This window comes from Oryzias latipes, chromosome 10 (assembly GCF_053564925.1).
Source record: "Oryzias latipes strain Hd-rR chromosome 10, Olatipes_Hd-rR_3.1".
Taxonomy (NCBI): Eukaryota; Metazoa; Chordata; class Actinopteri; order Beloniformes; family Adrianichthyidae; genus Oryzias; species Oryzias latipes.
The window spans coordinates 6,160,380-6,182,249 of NC_136246.1; the positions used below are offsets into that span (position 1 = coordinate 6,160,380).

The 21,870-nt window shown below is 42.8% G+C and overlaps 2 protein-coding genes and 1 long non-coding RNA gene across 4 annotated transcripts; all 3 read right to left on the reverse strand.

Annotated features, from left to right (window-relative positions):
- Nucleotides 1-838: 838 nt before the first annotated feature.
- neurog1 (neurogenin 1) lies at nt 839-2,082 on the reverse strand. Its single transcript, XM_020701745.3, has 2 exons — nt 1,937-2,082; nt 839-1,856 (listed from the first exon to the last, which is right to left on the reverse strand). The coding sequence occupies exon 2, from the start codon at nt 1,831-1,833 to the stop codon at nt 1,246-1,248; it is 588 nt and encodes a 195-aa protein (XP_020557404.2). The 5' UTR covers nt 1,834-1,856; nt 1,937-2,082; the 3' UTR covers nt 839-1,245.
- Nucleotides 2,083-11,214: 9,132 nt separating this feature from the next.
- LOC144994833 (uncharacterized) lies at nt 11,215-15,842 on the reverse strand. Of its 2 annotated transcripts, none has more exons than XR_013658480.1 (3): nt 15,223-15,842; nt 13,838-14,370; nt 11,215-11,736 (listed from the first exon to the last, which is right to left on the reverse strand). It is a non-coding gene; the product is annotated as an uncharacterized LOC144994833 (long non-coding RNA). The 2 variants fall into 2 exon arrangements; XR_013658479.1 differs by having other exon boundaries at nt 13,838-14,389.
- Nucleotides 15,843-17,616: 1,774 nt separating this feature from the next.
- Nucleotides 17,617-20,589, reverse strand: LOC101171896 (polyadenylate-binding protein-interacting protein 2). Its single transcript, XM_004086488.5, has 4 exons — nt 20,451-20,589; nt 20,090-20,254; nt 18,348-18,542; nt 17,617-18,258 (listed from the first exon to the last, which is right to left on the reverse strand). The coding sequence occupies exons 2-4, from the start codon at nt 20,228-20,230 to the stop codon at nt 18,193-18,195; spliced, it is 402 nt and encodes a 133-aa protein (XP_004086536.1). The 5' UTR covers nt 20,231-20,254; nt 20,451-20,589; the 3' UTR covers nt 17,617-18,192.
- Nucleotides 20,590-21,870: the final 1,281 nt, after the last annotated feature.

Genomic DNA, 21,870 nt, shown 5'->3' on the forward strand with positions numbered 1-21,870 from the left:
AAATGATGATCTTTGAGAATAAGGAAAAACTTTAAGAATGTTAAAAAACAGTTTAGGCATAAAAAGGCAGAAAACTGATGTTTAAAAATATGATCCGAAGCTTCTTGGATAAAGAAGGACAGGCATGAATTAAAATTCTTTAGATAAATCGAAACATCTTTCGATTTCACTTCGACCTGAATTGCAGTGCTGAGCGTATTTGATTCAACGACCTGCAGAAATAATATAACAACATTCCTCTACAAAAGTCCAGCAGCTGCTTTTCACACAGAAATGATAAACAATGCAGCAGAGGACACTGTGTGGACGCAGCTTACACCAGGTTTCTCCTGAAATAATAAAAGTTTGATCTGGATAATAATCTTTCTTGAGTTGCACTGCAAAGTTTTGTAAAGTTTAAATGTATCAAACAAGAAAAAGATCAGAGGAAGCTGCTCCTCTAACGTTTGGAGCTGAGCTTCGGGCTTTTATTTTGGAGTTTCAGAGGCTTTTTAAGTCTCAGGGGGATTATTTTCACCTCCCTTTTAAGCTTTTCTTGTGCCTCGCTTTAAGCAGAATGTGTCCCACTGTCTCCTGATAATCTGTCCATCCTTCGCACGTGCACAGACAAGGCCGCTGCTGCGGGACGCGTGCGTTTCAGAGGAGAATCCTCCTGCAGGCGTTCCAGACCGGAGCTTGGACACGCGCACGTGATGCTCAAAGTTTCCCTGCAGCTGCACTGACATCGTAGTCTGTCAGCTGAGAGGCATTCATCTGACACTCCGTCCACTCCCGAGTTCAATCTAATTTCCACATATAAAATAATACCAAATTAATAAAAAATCAGACATACAGGAAATTTGTTTTATACAAAAGTTATATTTTATTTGTTCTGTAAAAAAGCAAAGTCTCAGTAAATAGAATAAAAATCTCTTTATGTACAAAATACAGATTTCTCGTTACTATAAAATAAATTAAAACAAAAATCCAACAGAGGTGACGGCAGTGTGTTTTGTGTAAGTGTTTGCGTGCGTGTGAGTGACAGACAGGTCAAATAGACAATCAAGAGAGATCGTGCGCGGCTCTTTTCAGGCTTTTGTCCGCGCGCTGAAACTCAATTTTCACGCTCAGTTTTCTGCTTCATCACTTTACAAATTTACTCTGACTTTTCACCTCCGACCGGAGGCAGCCCCGTGGGAGCTGGGTAAGGCAAACTCGGGTATATCATTCCAGCACAAACTTGTCCGCGTGCCCTCTGCACGCGCCTCAGTAGATGCCCGGCATAAAGCTGCGAAAGCCAAACAGCGCTTCCTTCTGCAGGCAGCTGTAGTCCTCCGGCGCGGCGGGGCTGCCCGGGCTGGACGCGCAGTACGCCGGGGAGGAGGCGGACGAGGATCCGCTGGGGCTCCACGTGCAGGGGTCACTGGCTGGACTCGGGGTCTCGCGGAGGCACGAGGGGTTAAGCAGCAGAGGGGTGTCGTTGCGCCTCCCCGCCTGCAGGTCTGCGATGCGGATGGTCTCGGACAGAGCCCAGATGTAGTTGTGCGCAAAGCGCAGAGTCTCGATCTTGGTCAGCTTGGTTTCGTCCGGAAAGGCCGGCAGGACGCCGCGCAGCTCATCCAGCGCGTCGTTCAGGTTATGCATGCGGTTCCGTTCCCGGTCGTTAGCCTTCAGCCGCCGGTTCTTTTTCACCACCTGCACGACCGCCTCGCAGCGCGCCCGGCCTCGGCGCCGCTTCCTTTGCTGTTGCCCGCGCTCAGGAGAGGTGGGGCGCGGCACTCGGGCGTCCTCCTCGTCAGTGTGTGAGAAAAAGTCGCAGCTGTTGCTGTCGATGTCCGAATACGCGGAGTCCATGCCGCAGCGGGACGGGTTCCAATCTGTGGAGAGACACAAGTTCAGCGCGTGCAGTGCGTGCGGAGGATGCTACAGCGGCGCACACGCTCCTGCGTGTACTCACCTGGGGGGTGCAGGAGTTCTCAGTGCTCGAGTCCGGCGGGACCGGCTGTGTGAAGCGGGACTGGCAGCACGCGTCTTGTGAATGTCTGTGCTCTGGATCAGCTCGCGTGAGCCGGTGAGCCTGGCACACGACCGGCCTCAGCCCGCTTATATACCGCAGCCGGACAATGACCGGCCCCCGCTCCTGCGCCCCCCCCCCCCCCCGCGCCCAGGATGAGGAGGATGAATGGTGCGGCAGGTCTGCCCCGTGCCGGGGGAGCTGCTCATTAACATCAGGACGCCCGCGGCGCGTCCACGCCGCGCACAGAAGTGTGCCGGTAATCACAGCCAGCCAATCAAAGGAGGCAGCCAGCCACGCGAGCGACACGTACAAACCCGCACCCCGTCACCACACCCCCTCCCCGAGACACAGAAAAGACCAAACCCACTTTTAGAGTTTTAACCTAAAACGTTTTTAAGAAATGAAGACGCGCGCGCGCACACTTACGCAGGAGGCCGAGTCCCCTGTCACTCCATCCACCCTCCATCCATCCTTTATCCATACGCGCTCATTCACGCAGCTCAAAGAGACCTGCGCTTAAACGATGCGCACACGGACGGACACACGCTCATCATCACGGCCTGGTGACGGACGTCACGCTCCTTCAGCAGAAGACATAAAAAGTTTCGATCAAGGTTTGATCGATCATTTCAGCCTTTCACAATAAAAGCTCAGAGACTTTCATCAGAAATGGGTTCAGGCCTTTCCAGGATTGTCTGTGTGCAGCTAGATGCCACAGGTGCATGGGGGGGGGGGGGGGCGCTCAGGTGAGTCTGGGTCTTTCTAAGGGTGGGGGTCAGAGGTGCAGCACTGTTGGGTCTAAGTCAACTAATTTATTCAGTTAAATCCTCCTGAAAATCAGTTTAGAACACTTTTGTCTATAGACCAAAACTACCGCAAAGACAGTTATTTTCATTAAAGATAAAACATTTTAATGAATTTACTTAAAAGAATTGTCAGCTATCAGGAGGCACAGATGTGATAAAACAGTGTAATAAAAAAGTGTAATATTGTATACTTTCGTTTTTTTCTTTTTAAATAAAGTGACATAAATAATTGAAATAATTGAACAGTAAAATGTCCAAAAGTGGTTTCAGTTTTGAGTGGCTGAATGTAAGTGTCTCTTTGCCCCCAAAAGTACATTTGAATGGTCTGAAATTGGACGTAAAAAGCCTGAACTGACACTTGACATGGCCTTGTAGAAGCCATGCATTTGGGTTTTTTGCCTCTCCCTGCACTGTACTTGGTTTTCTTAAAATAATCTTTGTTGTGTATTTTATTTGTGCTAAACAATAAACTAAATTAAAAAAAAAGTCTTCAAATATTTCCCTTCTCCTCCTCCTCCTCATCTTCCTCCTCCTGCAGGATGGCTGCTGTTTGTTTTTGCTCTTTAGAGCAGAATTTTGTGTTTTTTTGTTGTCCACGAGACCCAAACAGAACAGAACTCAGGGGGAGATTCTGCAGGAGCTCCACTCCTTCCGTCTCTGATGTTTCTGTCTGCAGACGGCCGTTTGCGCGTCCACGCTCACGTGCACACAGCCAGTTTTCTATAAGTGCTTTTTAAAGACATCTTTATGAGACAGGCATGCAGCTTTCCATTAATTATTTCATTTATTCGGTTTGCAGCTCAGTGGAGGAGAAGCAGAGACCTGCAGAGACTTTCTGCCGCTTTATTCTACAGGAGGGGGGGGGCAGCCATTTATAAATAATTACACAATGTTTAGAGTCTTCAGGCATGTATAATATATCAAAGCCATTATAAGGTGAATTGTTCCATTGTGGCCGTCCGCCCTGCACTTCTTTTCACTCCTCTCCTGGTTTGTCCTTTGCCCAAATTCAGCTCCTTTGGCCTTTTGTGCTGCTTTCTTTCTGCCTCAGCCACTCTATTGGCTGCATTCTCATTCAAATGGGCCCCAGCAGGAACAAAACCCAGCTCAGGCTGCACACAAATCATCTGTGCCCGGCTGCAGGGCCGGCACAAGCCTCCGTGAGGCCCGGCTGCAAATCTGGAATCCTTTTTGACGACAAAAAAAAAGTTTTACCTGCAGAGTTCAGGCCGGACGGGTAAACTGAGAGAAAAAACCTCTTCATGAAAAAAGGAAACAGAAGGTGGTGAAACACTTCATGTTAGTGGGAGGAGCTGATACACACTTTAGTTCAGAAGGAAGAAATATAAGGAAGGAGGAATAAAGTCTAAAACAGAAAATTGGGGGAAGTTTTGCTTCTTCCTGCAGCAAGATAATGTGAGGTTTGTTAATCACTGTCCTCCAGGTGGCGCTGTAATGATCAACAAAATCTCAGAATTGTTTATGAAGATCAAACTTACTTATTTCATAGTTTTTGGGACAAAATATTCACAATAAAGCGTTTGAAACAGTCTTTGACCTTTTTTACATCTATGCAGATTATTAAATTGTGGGACTTTTGCTCTAACAAAAACAATTTTCCTTCGAAGATGCAAACCGTTTTGAAAAAAACCTGCGCATATTTCTTCATGAACCTCACTTAATGTTCTGCAGAAAAACCTGCAACTCCAGGATTACAGGATGTTTTTTCTTGTTTACATTCACTTGCACAGCAACCTTCAATAAATACACACACAGGATGAGTGAGAACATAGACTTTTAAAGAAGAAAACCAAAACATTAATAAAAATGTGGAGACTGATGAAAAAACCCAGAGTTTATTTCATTGGAAGAGAAACTTCCCCTGCCAAACCTGCTCTAGAACAAATAAACTACAAGTTTCTGTAACTTCCTGATGTGGATTTGCTCTTCCACGTGACATCACATTCTGAATTGAGCCTCCCTTCAAGGGGAGAACGCTGCATGTTTTCCAAAAAAAAGAAAAACAGAAAAAGAAAAAATCCAGATGAGATCAGATCCACAAAGTCCAGAGGAAAAAAGACCAGGAGTTAAGATTCATAAAACTCTGTCTGGAAAAGAAAGGAGGACTCTCTAAATCTGTGAGAGTAAACACACTTTTTTTAATCAAACTTTATTTATAAAGTTATATTTTTACATTCCATCATCCACCTCAGAAGAACATAAACACTCACTTGAGCACAGCGGCTAGCTCACACTGTACAAATCGTTTGCCTGCCTGAATGAAATGTTTCACGTGTGTTGGTCTGAAGGCACAAGTGTGTGCGTGTGTTTCGTTCTGCCCATGTTTACCTGTGTGTATGTGAACATTATGAAGCCAAAAGGTATGCTAGTAACATGTAACCCTTGTGCTATCCTAGGCACTTTACCATTGGGAGTGGGGTCATCTAGACCCACTAGACAGTGCTCTGAACCTTTTTTCTTCAATGATTTGTGATCTTCACTGGTGTCCATGGATTACATGAAATCTTTCCACCTTTATCCACCTTTGTCATGGTAGAGAGAACACGTCAATGGAAGGGGGGGGGGGTCATCTAAGATAGCACAAGGGTTAAAGGGGTGTGTGGACAGGCCCTGCCCCTTGTAGATTTGTATTACTTCTAATACCGTAATAATAATAAACTTCTAGCAACTTGTTGCATTAACGGTTAGCTTTCTCCTTCACTTTCATCATCCATATTGCAGCACTAAAGATCATTGCAAACACAAAAAACTGTCTGCACTTTGGCACAGACGGTTATGTACTTTTGTGGGTGGTGTAGGTGAGGCCTCCTCTTTCAGGAGGATGGCAACATCACTGAAGTCCAGCTCTGAAGAGACTCGTGCAAATGGATCCAGTTTTCTCTTCATGTCTTTGGTCTTTGGTGGATCTTAAACCACAGTCAGGTGAGTGGATACTCCACCAGGGATGAAGATTGTGTAATGGAGCTTCTTTATGTGGAGCATTTTTTAAGTTATTCATGAAAAAGCCTGTCTTCTGAGAGAAGGACTGATGATGTCTCGGTTTTACGATGTTTGATGGCGTTTCTGAGCCACACACAGAGTCTGCTCTGAGGGAGGAGCAGCCTAAACGCTGGCAGACTGCTGCAGAACATCACAAGAAGAAGGAGGAGGTTCCTGGTTTACAGCCTGGTCTTCAAAGTGATCCAACAGATGCTCCATGGATGCCTTTTACAGCCGAGAGCTGCAGGTCTGGGATTACAGAAGGATGAAGGAAACAGGAAAACTCCGAAGATGAGCTGAAGAGAAGAGGATGAAGGAAAGAGGAGGTGTCTACTCTGAAGAGTGGATGCAGTTGGCATAAAGAAAGGATGAGGATTCTGGAAAGCATAGGTTGTTAATAAAGGAGGGATGATGGATGAATGAAAGATAAATAAGCAGATAAAATGTAGTCATTGTTTGAATAACACAGAATAAATTAGACCCGTGGTCTCCAACCTTTTTCAGGCCGTGGCCCGGTTTAATGTCAGACAATATTTTCACGGACCGGTCCAAATGGGGCCAAAGATTATGTTTGACATCTTTTAGCTTCTTGTTTCTGAAAAACCTTTCAAGTTAAAATGCTATTACAATGAATTTATTTGAAAAGAAATCTGAAATAATTAATAGATTCTTTGTGCAGGTGAAGTTTCTAATTTGTAAATATATCAATAAAAGCAGCAATACCATTTTTTTCATAGAAAGCTATAATAACATCTTTCAGGGCAAAAAAGACTTTTTTTTTAACATAAATCCTTATTTTTCAACACAGATGCCTGCCTAAATGTCCCTAACTGTTGGAAAATTCATAAATCTCTCTTTTACTAGTTTACACAAATCAGACACATTCATTGGGGGGCTGAAAGATCAGTCTCTGTAAAATATTTGTGGCTGGTTAGACTTTGTGATGAAGATGTCAGAGGAGACGACAACAACCGGACGCTAACTTCAGCCGCGTCCAAGTTTTAAGGTGTGATGGGTAAATAAAGCAAAAATAAAATGTAAAACTGGTATTTTTAAAACACATTTATAAATCCACCGTGTCTGAAACTTTATGATCTGTGTGTGTGAAACATTAAACAATCAGTCGCCGCATATCAGGCAGAGCAGCTTCTGCTACGTGAGAACAACTGTCTCTATAAATCTCTGCTTCGTTTTCCTCCCTCGCTTTTTTCTCCACAAAGAAATGTTCCAATTACTTTTATTAATTAGCTTTCCAGCATTGAGCTACCAGCTTAGCGTTCTGAACATCTGCTTACAGTCACGTGACGCGTCAAGACAGACGTAGAGTAGTTTTCAAATAAAACTTTAGAATCAGAAAAATAAACAAAACGTAAAGAATGAAAGTCAGCGTGTACATTTTGTTTCTGTCCCCCGCCCGGTACCAAGTGGCCCACAGACCGATGGTCAGGCCCCTAGCCAATTTGGTGCCCCAGGCCAGGATTTTGGTGGTGCCCCCCCTTGCATTGCAGTCAATTTCACTGCTAAATAATGCAATGGCACATCAGAATACTTAGAATTAAAGAAACAAATACAAATACAAAAAATGAACAATTTTAAACAGTTTTAACCCCCACCCCCATCAGTTGCCAAACAAATCACTGGATAATTCCTGGTGGTAGGTCAATTGTCCTTTGCAGGGAAAAATATCTACTTTAAAGACCCACTCCAATGAAAATGGTGTCTTTAAACATGTTCTTCTGGTGTGTTTTTTTCCTCATGGAGGACATATATTAAGAAAATTAATCTTAAAATTACATATCTGTGTCACAAGAACAGACAGACGGCTGGATCCAAATGCAGCAGGTTTATTAACACAACTAAAACTCCACAAAGCTAAATCAGGGTCAGGCAGGCAGGAGTCGATAACAGGAATGAAATCACTAGAGGAAAGACGGGGTAGTCAATAATCCAGGCGAGGGACAGGGCAGGCGGCAGGCGGCAAGCAAACAGAGCCAGAAACAGGGTCAGAAGACAGAAGCTCAGGTCCAACTATAACACTGGTTAATGCCAGCAGCATGGTGCAAACAATACTTCATACTGAGCTCAGCTCAGTGCAGTGCTGAAATATGCTGTGATTGATTGAGTAAATGAGAGTCAATGTGCAGCATCCAGGAAGTGTGGTTAGAGCCCTGGAGATGGTTCCCACTGGTGACCAGAGAGGGAGACAGAGTTTTGACTTCTGACAATCTGAGTATTTTTTAATCAAATTATTGTGAACCAGGAGCAGATGCAAAAGGGCCATTTGAAAAAGAGATTATTTGTGACATAGAAAATACACTAAGTGATCCAAAAGCTTCCTAGTTTTTGTTATTAGGCCTGAAAACAGCATAAACATGATTAAAAGACCACTGGGTACACTATCTAAAGATGATCAGTCAGAATTTAAAGGTTTGCAAGTAAATAAGAGTGGCGCAGTGGGGCAGTGGTTAGTGTTCTTGCCTCACAGCAAAAATGCCCCCGGTTCAAGTCCCGGCTGGGGGACCTGAACCAGAACATCGATGGGGGACCTTTCTGTGTGGAGTTTGCATTTATGCGTGGGTTCTCTCTGGGATCTCCAGCTTCCTCCCACCATCCAAAAACATGCTTCATAGGTTAATTGGCCACTCTAAATTTTCCATAGGTGTGAGTGTGAGAGTGAATGGATGTGTGATTGTGGACATTCTACCCTGTGACAGACTGGCGACCTGCCCAGGGTGTCCCCCTTCGCATATAAGTGGCCAGGATAGGCTCCGGCAGCTCCGTGACCCCAAAAGGGATAAAACGGAATAGAAAATGAATGAATGAGTTCTCCATCAGAGTTTGAGTCAGTGTGGGGGTGCTTATAAAGACCTGCACTGGACATTTCATTTAATTATCAGTGGTTGTTTGAGGTTTTTATTTATTGATAACTGGTCTCTTTGGAAAAGTTCTTTACAGGAGTTTCTTAGCAAGACAACTAGTTTGTTTCAGAGCAACTATTTGGATGTCATTTTTTCACAGATGTCATTTAGCTTGTATATCTGCCTGATCATCAGGAAAAATCTTGTCCCATCAGTATTTTTTCAGTCCATCAAATTTCGTGAGGTAATTGATCCTTTGAAAAAGAAATGTGAAGGAAATAACTAAAAATGTCCTTTACACATGACATATCTTTAACCTCTCCATACCATTACCATACATTGACGTGTTCTCCCTACCATGACAAAGGTGGATAAAGGTGGAAAGATTTCATGTAATCCATGGACACCAGTGAAGATCACAAATTATTGAAGAAAAAAGGTTCAGCGCACTGTCTAGTAGTGGGTCTAGATGACCCAACTCCCAATGTTAAAGTGCCTAGGATAGCACAAGGGTTAGAAAGAGTAACACTGTGTTTTAATGTGTTTTTAGGAGAAACAAGTTAACAACATTTTAAGCCTAAAAAAGGCACAATAGCAAAATTTATGTACTCAGTTTTTCTCTGCCTACAAAGGAGTTCATTAGAAACTCAACTCCTAGCTGTGGACTGTTGGCACAGAGTTAGCCTTCCTTCTTTCCCATCATCCATCTGTTTACCAGCTTTCCCTCTAGCCTCCAGCCCCTCACAGCCCCAACTTAACATCCCTTATCCCTTGTGCTATAGGCACTTTAACGTTGGGAGTTGGGTCATCTAGACCCACTAAACAGTGCTCTGAACCTTTTTTCTTCAATGATTTGTGATCTTCACTGGTGTCCATGGATTACATGAAATCTTTCCACCTTTATCCACCTTTGTCATGGTAGGGAGAACACGTAAGGGTGGGGGTCATAGGATAGCACAAGGGTTAAAGGTGCAATAAAAGTGGTGAGCAATATCAGAGCTATCCATCTGTGCAGTTTAGATCCAGATTCCAGCTCAGACGAGGAAAACAAAGACGTTCATGGATCTATTTGTCTGTAAGTGGATGATCAGAATGGAGCGGAGCAGAGAGATGTGACCTGCGATTACAGATTTTACATCACAACTAGTTTTTTCTACAATCATCTCTTTTCATCTGCTCATGGTGCACAATGATTTAAAAAAAAAAGAAATACTTAGAAATGCAGTTTTTAGCTTCATTTTCTCTGCCCTCTAACTTCAGAAAACAGCCACAAGAACGCGTTAAAAACACCAAAAACACCATTTTCCTCAGAGTGGGCCTTTAAGGCAGGAAAAGAGAAATCACTGTGAACCCTGAATCTTTTCTGTTAATTCGTAAGCACTGTTTTACTATATGAACACCATAATTTAGCCATAACCACATACACCCACCAATCTGTGCGCGTGCATGTTTGCATCGAGTGCGCGCGCGTGTAGCCTGAAGAGGTGCTCCTGCAGCCGCCCTGCTCTCCTCCCTCCGCGTGGAGGAAGCTGAGGTGAAGATGGGTGTCCGGCCCTGACAGCCTCCTTTCAGGTGCTGTGTTTAGGCCGTGGCGTTGCCATGGCAGCGGCCCGCCGCAGATAAATCCTCCCGGCCTCTTTGTGGCGCGCATGTCGGCGGAGCTGGAGGTAAATTATTGCTGTGAGCAAACAGAACAGACAAGAGAAAGGAAGCGGCGGCAGATTGATGGAGGCCGCCGCTGCCGCGGAGACGTTCCGGTACATCCGAACCTCCCTGACCCGGCAGACGGTCCTGAGGACAGGAAACAGATCGATAACTGCGGACAGCCGCGACAAAGAACTGTATTTGATCACGCCTCGTGTTTGTGTGCAGAGAGGTGATGAAGGAGGAGGAGGAGGACAGATTTCTGCTGAAAAGAACAAAACAAACCAGATTAGTCAAACTAGAAAACAGAAAGACTAAAAGAAGAGAAAAAAGCTGGAAGATCAAAACCCAGACCTCTGTTCTGGATCCTGACTTTGATGAGATCTTCTGGGTCAAAGGTTTTCCAGAATTTCTGAAGAACTTTTAACCACTTTAACTCATTTTGAGTCCAAACCTACTGGAATCTTTCAGGCAGAAAACGTCCAGTTTTCCTTCCTCTGATCTCTTTTTTTTCTTATAATGTATGAATTATGTTAAAAATAGAAATGACTTTCATTTGCCCAAATAGATACATTTTTAACAAGAATGAAAATCCTATTTATTTGCTGAAAACTGGTACAAAATGTATTAAATTCTTATTTTATATATATTTGTTTTAAGAGACTATCATGCAAAACATTTACTTTATAAAATAAAGAAAACAACGAATGAATGAAGAAAACAAACATGTGATCTGCCCTTTTTTCTTAACAATACTTTCTGATTAATAAACAAACTAATATCCAGGTAACAATTCTTTATAAACAGTCTAAATATTGATATCAATAATTAAATATTTTTGTGAGATCAGTGAGCAGAAAAAAACATTTTAATGGGTGTTTCCCCAAAAACAAATGCAGAAAACACTTAAAACTTTTGCTATAAATATATATTTTTTAATGTTCAGAGCCATCAAACTTTTTAGTTTGAGAGAATAAAACCACAGACAGACGTGAAACTGCGGTCAAGTGAGGTTCAGAGAGACTGGGGGAGGGCGGGGGGAGCTCGGTTTGGAGTGCAATAACTTGAATTCGTTGTAACAAAGGAGTAATTGAAGAGGAGAGAAGGAGCCGTGGGCCTTGACTCGACAAAGCTGCAAAAACTCTCCTCTTTCAGCCTAATGAAGCTGTTGTGTGGGGGTGTGGTGGAGGGCGGGGTGGAGGAGGCCGGGCCGCCCTGGACGTGATTTGTCATACAATCTGAATCTTTAGGAGGGCTGCAGAGGAGACACCTCCTCTCCATATGTCTGCTTCGTTTGCATCTGAAAGCTGCGGGGATGAAGGCTGCGAGGAGGAGGAAGACGTGGGGGTCAATCTGCCTCCTCACATCATCAGCTCTGAGGTCATGCGTGGTCCTCTTGTTATGCTTCTCTGCACCAAAGTCTGTGAAGGAACTGAGACAGATGACGATGAAGCTTCCAAGAGATTTACACAAGTCCAAATTTTGGTGAAGTTACTATTTGTTAAAAACAATCACTAAAAAGAAACTAAAGAACGAGGAACTGGAGGTTTGTCTGCAGAATGAAGCTGTGCTGAAAACAGGAGTTGTTTTTTTTTTTTTATATAGCTAACCATAGCCTCTCTGAAGACGATTCTCCACCCACAGATTTCAGGTTTGGTGCTAATGAATTTGTGTAAAGGGCACTTTCCCCTCTGTTTCCCCCGTCCATGCTGGGACATGACAGCCGTAAAGGACACGTTCCAGCTAAGATGTCTCCTGAATTTCACCTATTTCATCAGATGTGCTTTGTCTGTTTTAGTAAAGGCATTTTCTTCAGAACCCGGAACGTCTCTAAATTCCCTTCAGAGAACCCATCTGTAATCCTGCAGGACACATGTTTTACCATCTCAAAAAGGCCACGCCCTGACTCTAGACGCCAGGCGGAATGAAGACCAACAAAAAAGTGTTAAATTAATTTTTTAACTGTTTCAATTTACAAACAAAGAGAAGTAAAAACTAAAAAGTGATTAAAAGTTGCTCCACCCCCCCCCCCCCCCTGCATTTTCTACTGACACACTGCAAAAAACGGCCTCCAAGAAATAAGTCAAAACTTCATCGGTAGATTTTATTTAAAAATCTAAAAATAAAATCCATAAAATGAGCCAGTGGGGTAAGAAAAGTGGTCTATTCTTTTAAGGATAAATTCTACTGTTGTCACTAAGACGTGTTTTTCCTATTGAAAAACTCTTGATAAAATGATTTTCCTTGCAAGACAGAAAACGAGACAAACAGCCCCTCCAACCTTTCCTTGCCTTTGCTGTAGAGAATTCTCTGTTTGTGCTGAGTAGAACCCAGACAGAAGTCCTTCATCAGAATCAGGGGCTCAGTCCTCGAGAGGAGAAACCCGTCTGCCGTGAAGCTGACCCTGATCCAGGGGCCCCAGAGCAAAGTCTCAGAACCTTCAGTCACGGTTCTGCTGTGTTCTATTAAAATTTTTTGACTTTATTTTGCATGAGTCATTTTCTAAGAGGAATCTCTGCAGGGTAGGATCTGTTCTGATGGAGAACATTTCCAAAAACCTGAACTGAGCTTCAAATCTGAGGAAGGTGAGCTGTGTTCCACCTCCTGCACAGTTGGACTTCTGATGAGGACCGCTTGGACTTTGTCTTCCACACGTTTTCCACTTTTCTTCTCTGGGTCTCAGACAGAACAAAGAGTCAGCATGTTGCTCCGCCTCTGATCCTGACGATGACGATGATGATGGTGGTAATTGAGGTGATGATGATATGCAGAGGGAGGTGGAGGGCGTTCCTGACACTGACGCCGGGTCGTGACCTGCTGGCTCTGTGCAGACATCTGTAGCTGCAGCACATTCCCTGACATGGTCTTCCAACCAATCAAATGTGTGACCTGCATCCTGAAGCCACGCCCTCTCTGGCGTGCACTCTCATCAGCATGCATGGCGGTGCTGGTCTGTCGGGCTACAATGGGGGCTGCAGCTGATCTATGGCTGCAGCCTCAAAGAGACAAGTTCCTCCTGAGCTTCATCACGTCCTTGGGGTTAGAGGGACCCCAGGATCACCCTGCTGCCCCCTGCCGCCCCACTCACAATAAGTTAGGGATATTGTGAACAACTGATGTCACATTCACTTCACAGATTCTCGTGATAGAAGGGTAATTGCATTGGGGTGAGAAACACACATCGTTGTGTGTTTCTCACATGATGGTCTCACTGTGTTCAATGTGTTTTACTTATTGGAGCCAGAACCAAACTATTCTAAAAGAATAACTTTTTTATTGCCGCATAAATGTCAAAATTCTGTGGGGATAAAAAGCTGATTTATCCAGTCAGTCATTCCAAGTTCATCATTCAAACAGCCATGAACACATGACATCCCTTAACGAACAAGCAGCACCACCTGGTCATAGCACCTTCAGGTTGGTAGCAGGCAGTCAGATGTTGCAGATGAACTTGGTAAGTCTCAAAGACCTGCACCAAGATACAGAACTACTGGCAGAGTTTGGGACAGACCCAGAAGTGAGTGTCGGGTCACTTTGCACAGAAATGATGGTCGTCAGCGATGCTGGAGAAGGCGAGGTGAGCGATACGCCGAGGTCAACGTGGTCCCCGGGTTTGCTTTGGTGGAGCAACAGTCTGGACAGACATCAGCAGTCAGAGCATTTGATTGTTGTAGATGTTCCATCACTGCAGGTTCTTACCTCAGAGACATCATAGAACCATCACCATCCCCCAATTCCACCAGAACATCCCAACTTTCTGTTCATGGATGACAACGCTCCACCACACAATTGTCACAGCTGGACTTCAGGAAGTGGGAGTGGCTATCATGGTTTGGTCATCAATGACCCTTGACCTGAACCCCATAGAGCAGGTCTGGGACAGCAGAAACAGAGACTGGATGGGACTGCACCCCCACCTGACCTAACAGAACCGCATGTAGGACTCTTCTACAGGTGGGACATGCAGTTCTGCTAGGTCAGGTGGGTGGGCATCAAAATCGGATCTTCTGTACTTCCAATTAGCCGGTGGTGGCAGGTGGGTAAAGCACAATCCTGCATGTAGAACCTGTAGAAGAGTGGAACACCTGAGAACAGCATCAATAGTTAGTGAGGAGCATTCATTGCAGACAGAATCAGTTATTGTCATATGGGGTGATCTTTATTCTCTTAATTTTGGGGTAATAAATGTCAAACTAATAAAAATGGAGTTTCTTTTTGTTTATTAGTAATACCAAAGGAAAATTATATATATTTTATTAAAATTTAGATCAAATAAGAGAAGTTCTCATGGAAATTAAAATATCTCTAACTTATTTAAAGTACTGTATTAACTATTTAAAATGAGTTTATTTACAGTTATGAACGTTTTGTGAAAACAGAACTTCTACTAAAAGCTACATTATTTGACCTGTTCTACTGTATTTTTAATTTATTTTGTGATAAAAATGTTTTTGTCTTTTGTCTTAAGTTACACTTACTCATTAAGATTTCCTTGAACAACCTCTTGAAGAGATTTTAAATCAGATGTATTCAAACCTTTGCTTATCGGATTTGAGTTCAAGAATGACTACTGTTATATTGTTTTTTTTTCATTTTTCTGTTGGTTTTTAACTTGTTTCCCCCGCAGCATAGTCTGATTGTTCAGAATCTAAGTTTACTGTAATCGCACACAACACACAAACACAATGAGATTGTGAACATGCAAATAAATAAATGTACAGTGGAGAGTTTTATTTCTTCAATTTGTTTGAAATATTGGCAAATTGGCAACCATTTTTCTTTTTCTGAGTCTAAACATAAATGAATGAGTAGTTACATTTGAACTTGACTACTTTTTGACTCAAACTTGAGTACACAGTTTAAAGACCACCTGGTGCTTGTACTGGAGAAGTAATATGCAGCTGGAACTCTCTCTTACCTTAATGATCTTACATGCCTGCATCTTTTGATCCACAGAAAAGACTCAGGCTTTGTTCCGTCCGGTTTGTGGGGCGTGGATCCTGTGACCTCATGTTTTCATCATCGGCTCGGAAAAGTCAAACCGTGAAGTGTTTGACTGCAGCAGCAGTTTGCAGAGCTGCAAACAAATCTAAACCGGGCTGACCTGAGCAGGCCGGGGCCACAGTAGAGCCACTCCCGCCCCCTGCTGGATGACTCTCGCCACTGCAGACGTGTGTGACATTTCCATTCCCTTACAGACCCACTCTGAAAACAAATGTGTTTTTTGGTGCTTTTAACATGTTTTTGTGGTATTTTTCTGATGAAGGACGTTTATAAAGAAAATCAATCTTAAAACTGCATCCGAGTATTTCTTTGCTCAAATTTAGGCAAATCAGGAGCAGATGAAACATGCAATTTGAAAGAGATTATATTTGTGACGTAGAAAATATGCTGCATGTCTTTGTTTTCCCTTATCTGAGCTGGAATCTGACTTTAAACCGTACGGCTGGAAAAACTACAATATTGCTCACCATTTTTGTTATACCACTAATGTTAGCTTGGGGTTGGGAGGGGCTGTGAGCTAGTGGGAGAGAGTGTAAACAAAGGAATGATGGGAAATGAGTGCAGGCTTACTCTGCCCCAACAGTCACAACTCTGGGGTTAATTTCTAATGAGCTACAGAAACTGTTCTAGAAAAAAGAACAGCTTTTTGGATTTTGGCAAAAGGCCACAACTGCATAATCATTATTAAAAGACCAGTGCACACACTTTGAAAATAGATCAAACGATGATTGATGATACTTTTTTAATTATAGCAAACACAACAAATAAAACAGAATTGCAAATAAACAAATATTATAACCACATGAAACCACTTTGTCTGAATTACTCTTAAAAATACTTTGAAATGATGATTGTATTGTTTCATTGATTGCTCTTTTGGTTGCACACAGGTTTCTGTAAGTGATTTTCTGTGCTGTTTTTTATTATTCGGGAGAATAAAGATCAATTCTTAAAAATCACTTTTTTTGTTTTGTTTTTGTGTGGAAAACAGAAGAAACGACGGCAGCGACGGAGAGCCTCTGTCTATGTAACCCTTGTGCTATCCTAGGCACTTTAATGTTGGGAGTTGGGTCATCTAGACCCACTAGACAGTGCTCTGAACCTTTTTTCTTCAATGATTTGTGATCTTCACTGGTGTCCATGGATTACATGAAATCTTTCCACCTTTATCCACCTTTGTCATGGTAGGGAGAACACGTCAAAGTAAGGGGGGGGGGGGGGGGTCATCTAAGATAACACAAGGGTTAAATCTTCTATTCAGTTTCAAATCATTACAGCGCGTTCCAAATTATCATGCAGTTTTTCTATGATTATTCTAAATACTCCATGCAAATGACAGCTTGTATGATTTTCAGTCAGTAACTATTAGTGTATATTAAATGTTATTGAATTAACCTCCTAAACATGAGTGTTTTTTTTTTAAATAAGAAGCTTCAAAGTCAACGCTCCACATTAATTCACACAACAGAGTTCCACAACATGTGATGGATTCTAAAGAACTGAAAATCGGATCCAAGGTTTTCATAGCTCGTCCAAAGTATTTAACTGTTTTACACTTTTCAGCAGCAGAGATCCTCTTTCTTTCCCATGTTGCTTGAAAATGTTGTTCTGCTTTATGATGTGGAACGTCTTCTTTAGTAGCTTTTACTTTGATTCAACTAATTATCACAGGTGTCTGAGATTGACGTCAGTGATCCAAAGAGCCCAGAGACACAATAACATCCATGAGTTTCATTGAAAAACAAGAATTTGAACTTTTTGACACTTAAAAACTCTTTGCATATTGATTTGGAACACTTTGTGTCATTAGTTTCACCTCAGCCTTTTGATTCTTACCAAATTTTTTTTTCTTGTTGTATTTCAGATTGTATTGCCATTAATAAAAACACAAAAATATTTCAGGTGATAAAGATTATTTTCAAAAAAGGTTTCACCCTCAAAAAGTTTCAACTTTCTTTAAAGACACTTTTTAAAAAAAATAAACTTTATTGCACTTTGTGATCTTTTTTTTCTTTAAAGACTCTTAACTGAGCAGTTTAACTGGTCTAAAAGAGTCAAAGTGTCTTCAGCACTGATCTACTCCAGATTCCTCATTTCTGCTGCAGCATCTGCACATGAATGCTGCTTTATGATGTCATAAGGTCATAATTCTATTCATCTGTGCCGATTGGTCAGTTCTTAAACAACAGCTGTCTTTGTAGGGACCAATCAGAGCTGGCGTTTTTACAAAAGTGTGTCTTAAATCTGCAACGGTTGTTGGTTCCAACACACATTTTTCCTGCAGTAAGAAAAAACAAGCTGGAGCTCATTTTGTTCATAAACATTTATTTTCAAGTAGTTTAAGAAAAAATAGATTTTTTTACAACTTTTTCTTTGTTATTTCACTTTTTATACAGTACTTTCTGTGCGTTTAGAAAAAACAACGATAATACATGAGGCAGCGAGCGATAGCAAGCAAAAGCCGAACACAAAGGATGCTGGGAAAACAGCCAAAAAACTCATAATAAGTGACACGCCCAAACTGCTAGTTAAGCTGGACTAAACCGGATCAGAATCCAAAGTGGCGTGTCAAAGTGAAAGTGGAGCAGAAAGTGCTCGGAGGGTGGGGCAGCACCTACAGGAGATCTGACAGAACGCAGCCGGAGTTCTGGTTCCCCAGAGAAAAGTGACGCTCCTCTCAGCTGATTTACATTCAGAGCACAAACAAGTGGGAGGGGGGAAACAGGTGGGCGGGAACAACGTAGTGAACTTGAACACGTGCGAGTCGAGCGCTGAACTTTGGCAACACATCAGCTAAAGGTTCGAGTGACGGCTTGAAAAAAACAGCAGACATCTACGTGACATCCCAGTGCGGACTAAGGGGAGGAGGCGGAGCCCCGCTGGGTCACATGGCATGCTTCTGGATGCCCGGGGTGAACTCCTTGGCGTTGGGGTTTAGAATGCTGCTTTTCTGACGAGGGAGCACAGAACAGCTTTAGGCTTAGGAGGCGGGAATCAAAGGTCAAACAGATGTTCTGGTTCCTGATGGGCTGAACTCACCACTGAGTCCAGGATGTCGGCGTTGGGGTGGACGTCCACGTCGAGGACAAGCAGGCCGATCTGCTCCTGCAGCTGGCTAACGCTGGTGGCGGGAAGGTCTCTGGACGGGATGAACCACTCCCACTGCTCCTCCTCCTCCAGCATCTCCTGGAAGCAGCACTCGATGAACTCCTCCTCCCACAGCTCCTCCTCCACCTGCACACAGGTGCAGAAAAACACAGCTTATCCACTCGTCTCTGAAAGTCCACGGTGTCACTCGTGTCCGGAGGTGGAAAGTCCCAATGCGTTTTTTTGGCACGTGTTTTTATCCCGAGTGTCTGCCGATACCAAGTCCTGGTCCAAGACTTCTGTTACACATGAAGAAATGAAGACAGATCCAGGTTTTCCCCGGTCGGTGACTGTGGCTTTAGGATCTTCAGAACTATTTTTGATCAGAAGTGACTGAAATCCACATAAAAAAAGAAGGACAATAAATGAAGTACTTTTTCCCAAACTGTTGTTGAAGCATAAATATTATGATGAGTTTTTATGAATAACTCCTATCAATGCAGCCATTTATTAGTTCTGGCTGTTTTTGAGAGATTATGGAATACTTTTTATTGAAATCACTTTGTAAACCTTCTGCCCGTCTGCCGCACAGAGAAAGACATTCTCATCTGAAATGCATGTGAAGGTCATTGTGTGCAGAATGCAAGAGACACCTGCCGTCATTTTAAAACCTTTACTAAAGGCGTCATTGAGCCCGGAAGTCCACATCTGTGCTAACTTTACCAAACTGTTCTTGGGCGCCTCCTGCTCAAACCACTGCCGTATTCTGCTGCGATAGAATCCCATGATCTGTTCATGATATGCAGACTTCTGGTGTAGAGTATTTACCTGCATGAATAGACTTCAAATAGATAACGTTGGTTCTATGACAAGAATGCTTCATAATAAGAATAAAATAAATATCTCACCCCGGTCGGGATACAACATGCGATTCTGAAACTGCGTGATTGGATTGGGAATTCCCTAAACAGAACTGTGTTTTGTCTCCCGGTCATGTGACTTGGGTGTTTTACCAAAACGAAAAGCATCACATTGTCTCCATCTTTGATGACTGAGTTGTGCAAACAGCCCTCCAGCTCCCATGAAGGTGAAGCTGCTCAGATCAGGCCTCAGGTTGAGTCTACAGGTCCGGACTTTAAACCCAGAGGACAGGTGATGCAGAAGGTCCTGTTCCTCCACAGAGGTTTACCAGTATTGTTCTGCGTTTTCTTTAGTGTTATTTACCCGAGAGTTGTTCATTAAAGACGTTTACCTCCAAGATTCCTCTAGTTCACTCACACTAAACAAATGAAAATACATGAATCTTGTTCAATCTCAACAGAAATAGATCCAGTTCATCTAGTTTCTTACTTCAGAAAAGTCTATGATGGCTTTAGAACACTCTAATTGCTGTGTGTTGTTGTGTATTTGAGTCTATATTAACAGAAATATCTATCAGAAATGGTTTGACTCAGACAGTAGTGGGTTGTTCCACAGAGATGGCAGAGACATAAGGGGTCCCCAACCCAGCAGAGTTAAGGACCCCTGCTTTAACCAGCCCAATGGACTGACCCATTAACCCCTTCTGCCCAACAGGTGGTATGGTGGAGCAAATGAAGCTTCAAACGCTTCACGAGGCTTCATTTTACCCATTTCTAAGCTCCTCAGGATGAGACGTGTAGGCCACATCAGGATCACGCCCCCCTGCACCTCACCTGCCGATTAAACTCCTCCTCGTGCTCCATCCACAGGTACTCCGCGAAAGGCTCCTCATCGGGGCTGAACTGGCTGCTCAGTATGACGTCACTGCCCGAGGTCAGGCTGTGGGTCGTGGTGCCGAAGCTCGGGTCCTTCATGTCTACAGGTCCGGGGGTGGGGGTCTGTGGAAGGTGGAGACCGTTAAGCTGCGTGCAGCAGACACTTATGACGTGATCATGGCCAGCACCGCCTCGAAAACTAAAAAAAACACGACGATTACCGCGATACCACGCGGCTCCACGGTCTCACAGGAGCGTGGACAAATTCACGGAAAGGCGGCAGAGATGCGGCCGACGACGTTTTGAGGAGTTAAATTACCTGCGCAGGTTATTTGATCGACGGCAGAAAACAGAGGCTCGATCTGTAATGGCCGCGCGGCCCTTGTTTGTTTACATGACACGCGTCACTCTGCACTAATTTCTGATTGGTTGAGCTCCGTGCTGCGTTCTGGGTCCGCACGTTGACGGAAGAAAATGTAAACAACAGAGGCAGAGCTTCTGCAGCTTCAGGTTTACGATCTGTTTACAGCAGCCAAGCTGTGAGTTTACATTCTCCCGCGAGAACCACGAGGACCAGTAAACAACAGCTTTTAACCAACACGAACCACACTAAAATATAACGGTAAAAATTAAGTGTAACTAAGAAAAAACGAAAAATAAGTCTAAAGAATTGGCAGAAACACATCTGTTATAAAGTGTTTCCATTATAAGTATAAATTGTAGAATTGTATTATTACAAATATTATCTTAAAGATTTAAGTCCTTCGCATATTTTTCTTAAACATTTTAAACAAAGGCAGATGAGACTGCTGATTTAAGAAATGAGGCTTTGGGAGATTCTGGTGCTGTCTAAAGAAATAACACAGTTGTGGATAAAATGTCACTATGGGGCATTTAGAATAGTACTGAGAGTGCTTCATACTGAAACTACTTCACACGGTGTAGAAATGCTTTCACTGGGTTGGAAGGGCTAATTCCAGAGCTTACCTGAATGCATCATTGAAGTCATGATAGTGCATTTCCGGTGGAAATTTACCGGATTCTGTATCAATGTGGAATATAATTCCACATTTTATATGTTCAGATTTAGGCGGTCACAAACAGGATCTTTTCGCATGGACACTTTTATACAAACACAATTTCTCTCCCCATAAATGTTTTATTTGGAACAACAAATATATATTACACAAGAACAAATCTTTATTAAAGTATACTAAATTCAATTCTAAATACAATCTGGTTGTGACTCCTAAAGAATATGCCATCGTGTTTGATGCTGTTTCCAAAGAAATATGTCAAATGTTTAAAACAGCTGTTAGGAATGAAGAAATGCCCTCTATGGATGCAACTGACACCACCACAGGAAAAATCTGTTTTACTATACACACAAGAACAACAACAACAACAAAATACGTGCCTGGGATGTCATTTCTGTACCAAAAACTACTGCAGCTGGTTTGTTCCTGACAGCATTTGGAGGAAAGGCTGGAGTTTGACCCAAAAAGTTATGATAAATAATAAAATAATTCACAAAATTTACCCCACCAATCAACTCATGCTAAGATACATCAAAACAATTGACCCTAACTGTACTTTTTGCAAAACACAACGAGAAACAATTAACTATCTTTTTTGGAACTGTGCTAAAATTAAATTTTTTTTGGAAAAAGTGTTTACAATTTATCTAAAAACATAACCAACTTCACTCGGAAATTTGAATATATAATTTTTGGCTTTCA

Excerpts from the sequence above, each read along its gene's own strand:
- LOC101171896 (XM_004086488.5), bottom strand. The coding sequence starts at position 20,230 with ATGAAGGACCCGAGCTTCGGCACCACGACCCACAGCCTGACCTCGGGC. Across the intron at positions 18,543-20,089 it reads AGGAGGAGTTTAATCGGCAG|GTGGAGGAGGAGCTGTGGGA; the intron begins GTGAGGTGCAGG and ends ACCTGTGTGCAG. Across the intron at positions 18,259-18,347 it reads CCGACATCCTGGACTCAGTG|AAAAGCAGCATTCTAAACCC; the intron begins GTGAGTTCAGCC and ends CTCCCTCGTCAG.
- neurog1 (XM_020701745.3), bottom strand. The coding sequence starts at position 1,833 with ATGGACTCCGCGTATTCGGACATCGACAGCAACAGCTGCGACTTTTTC.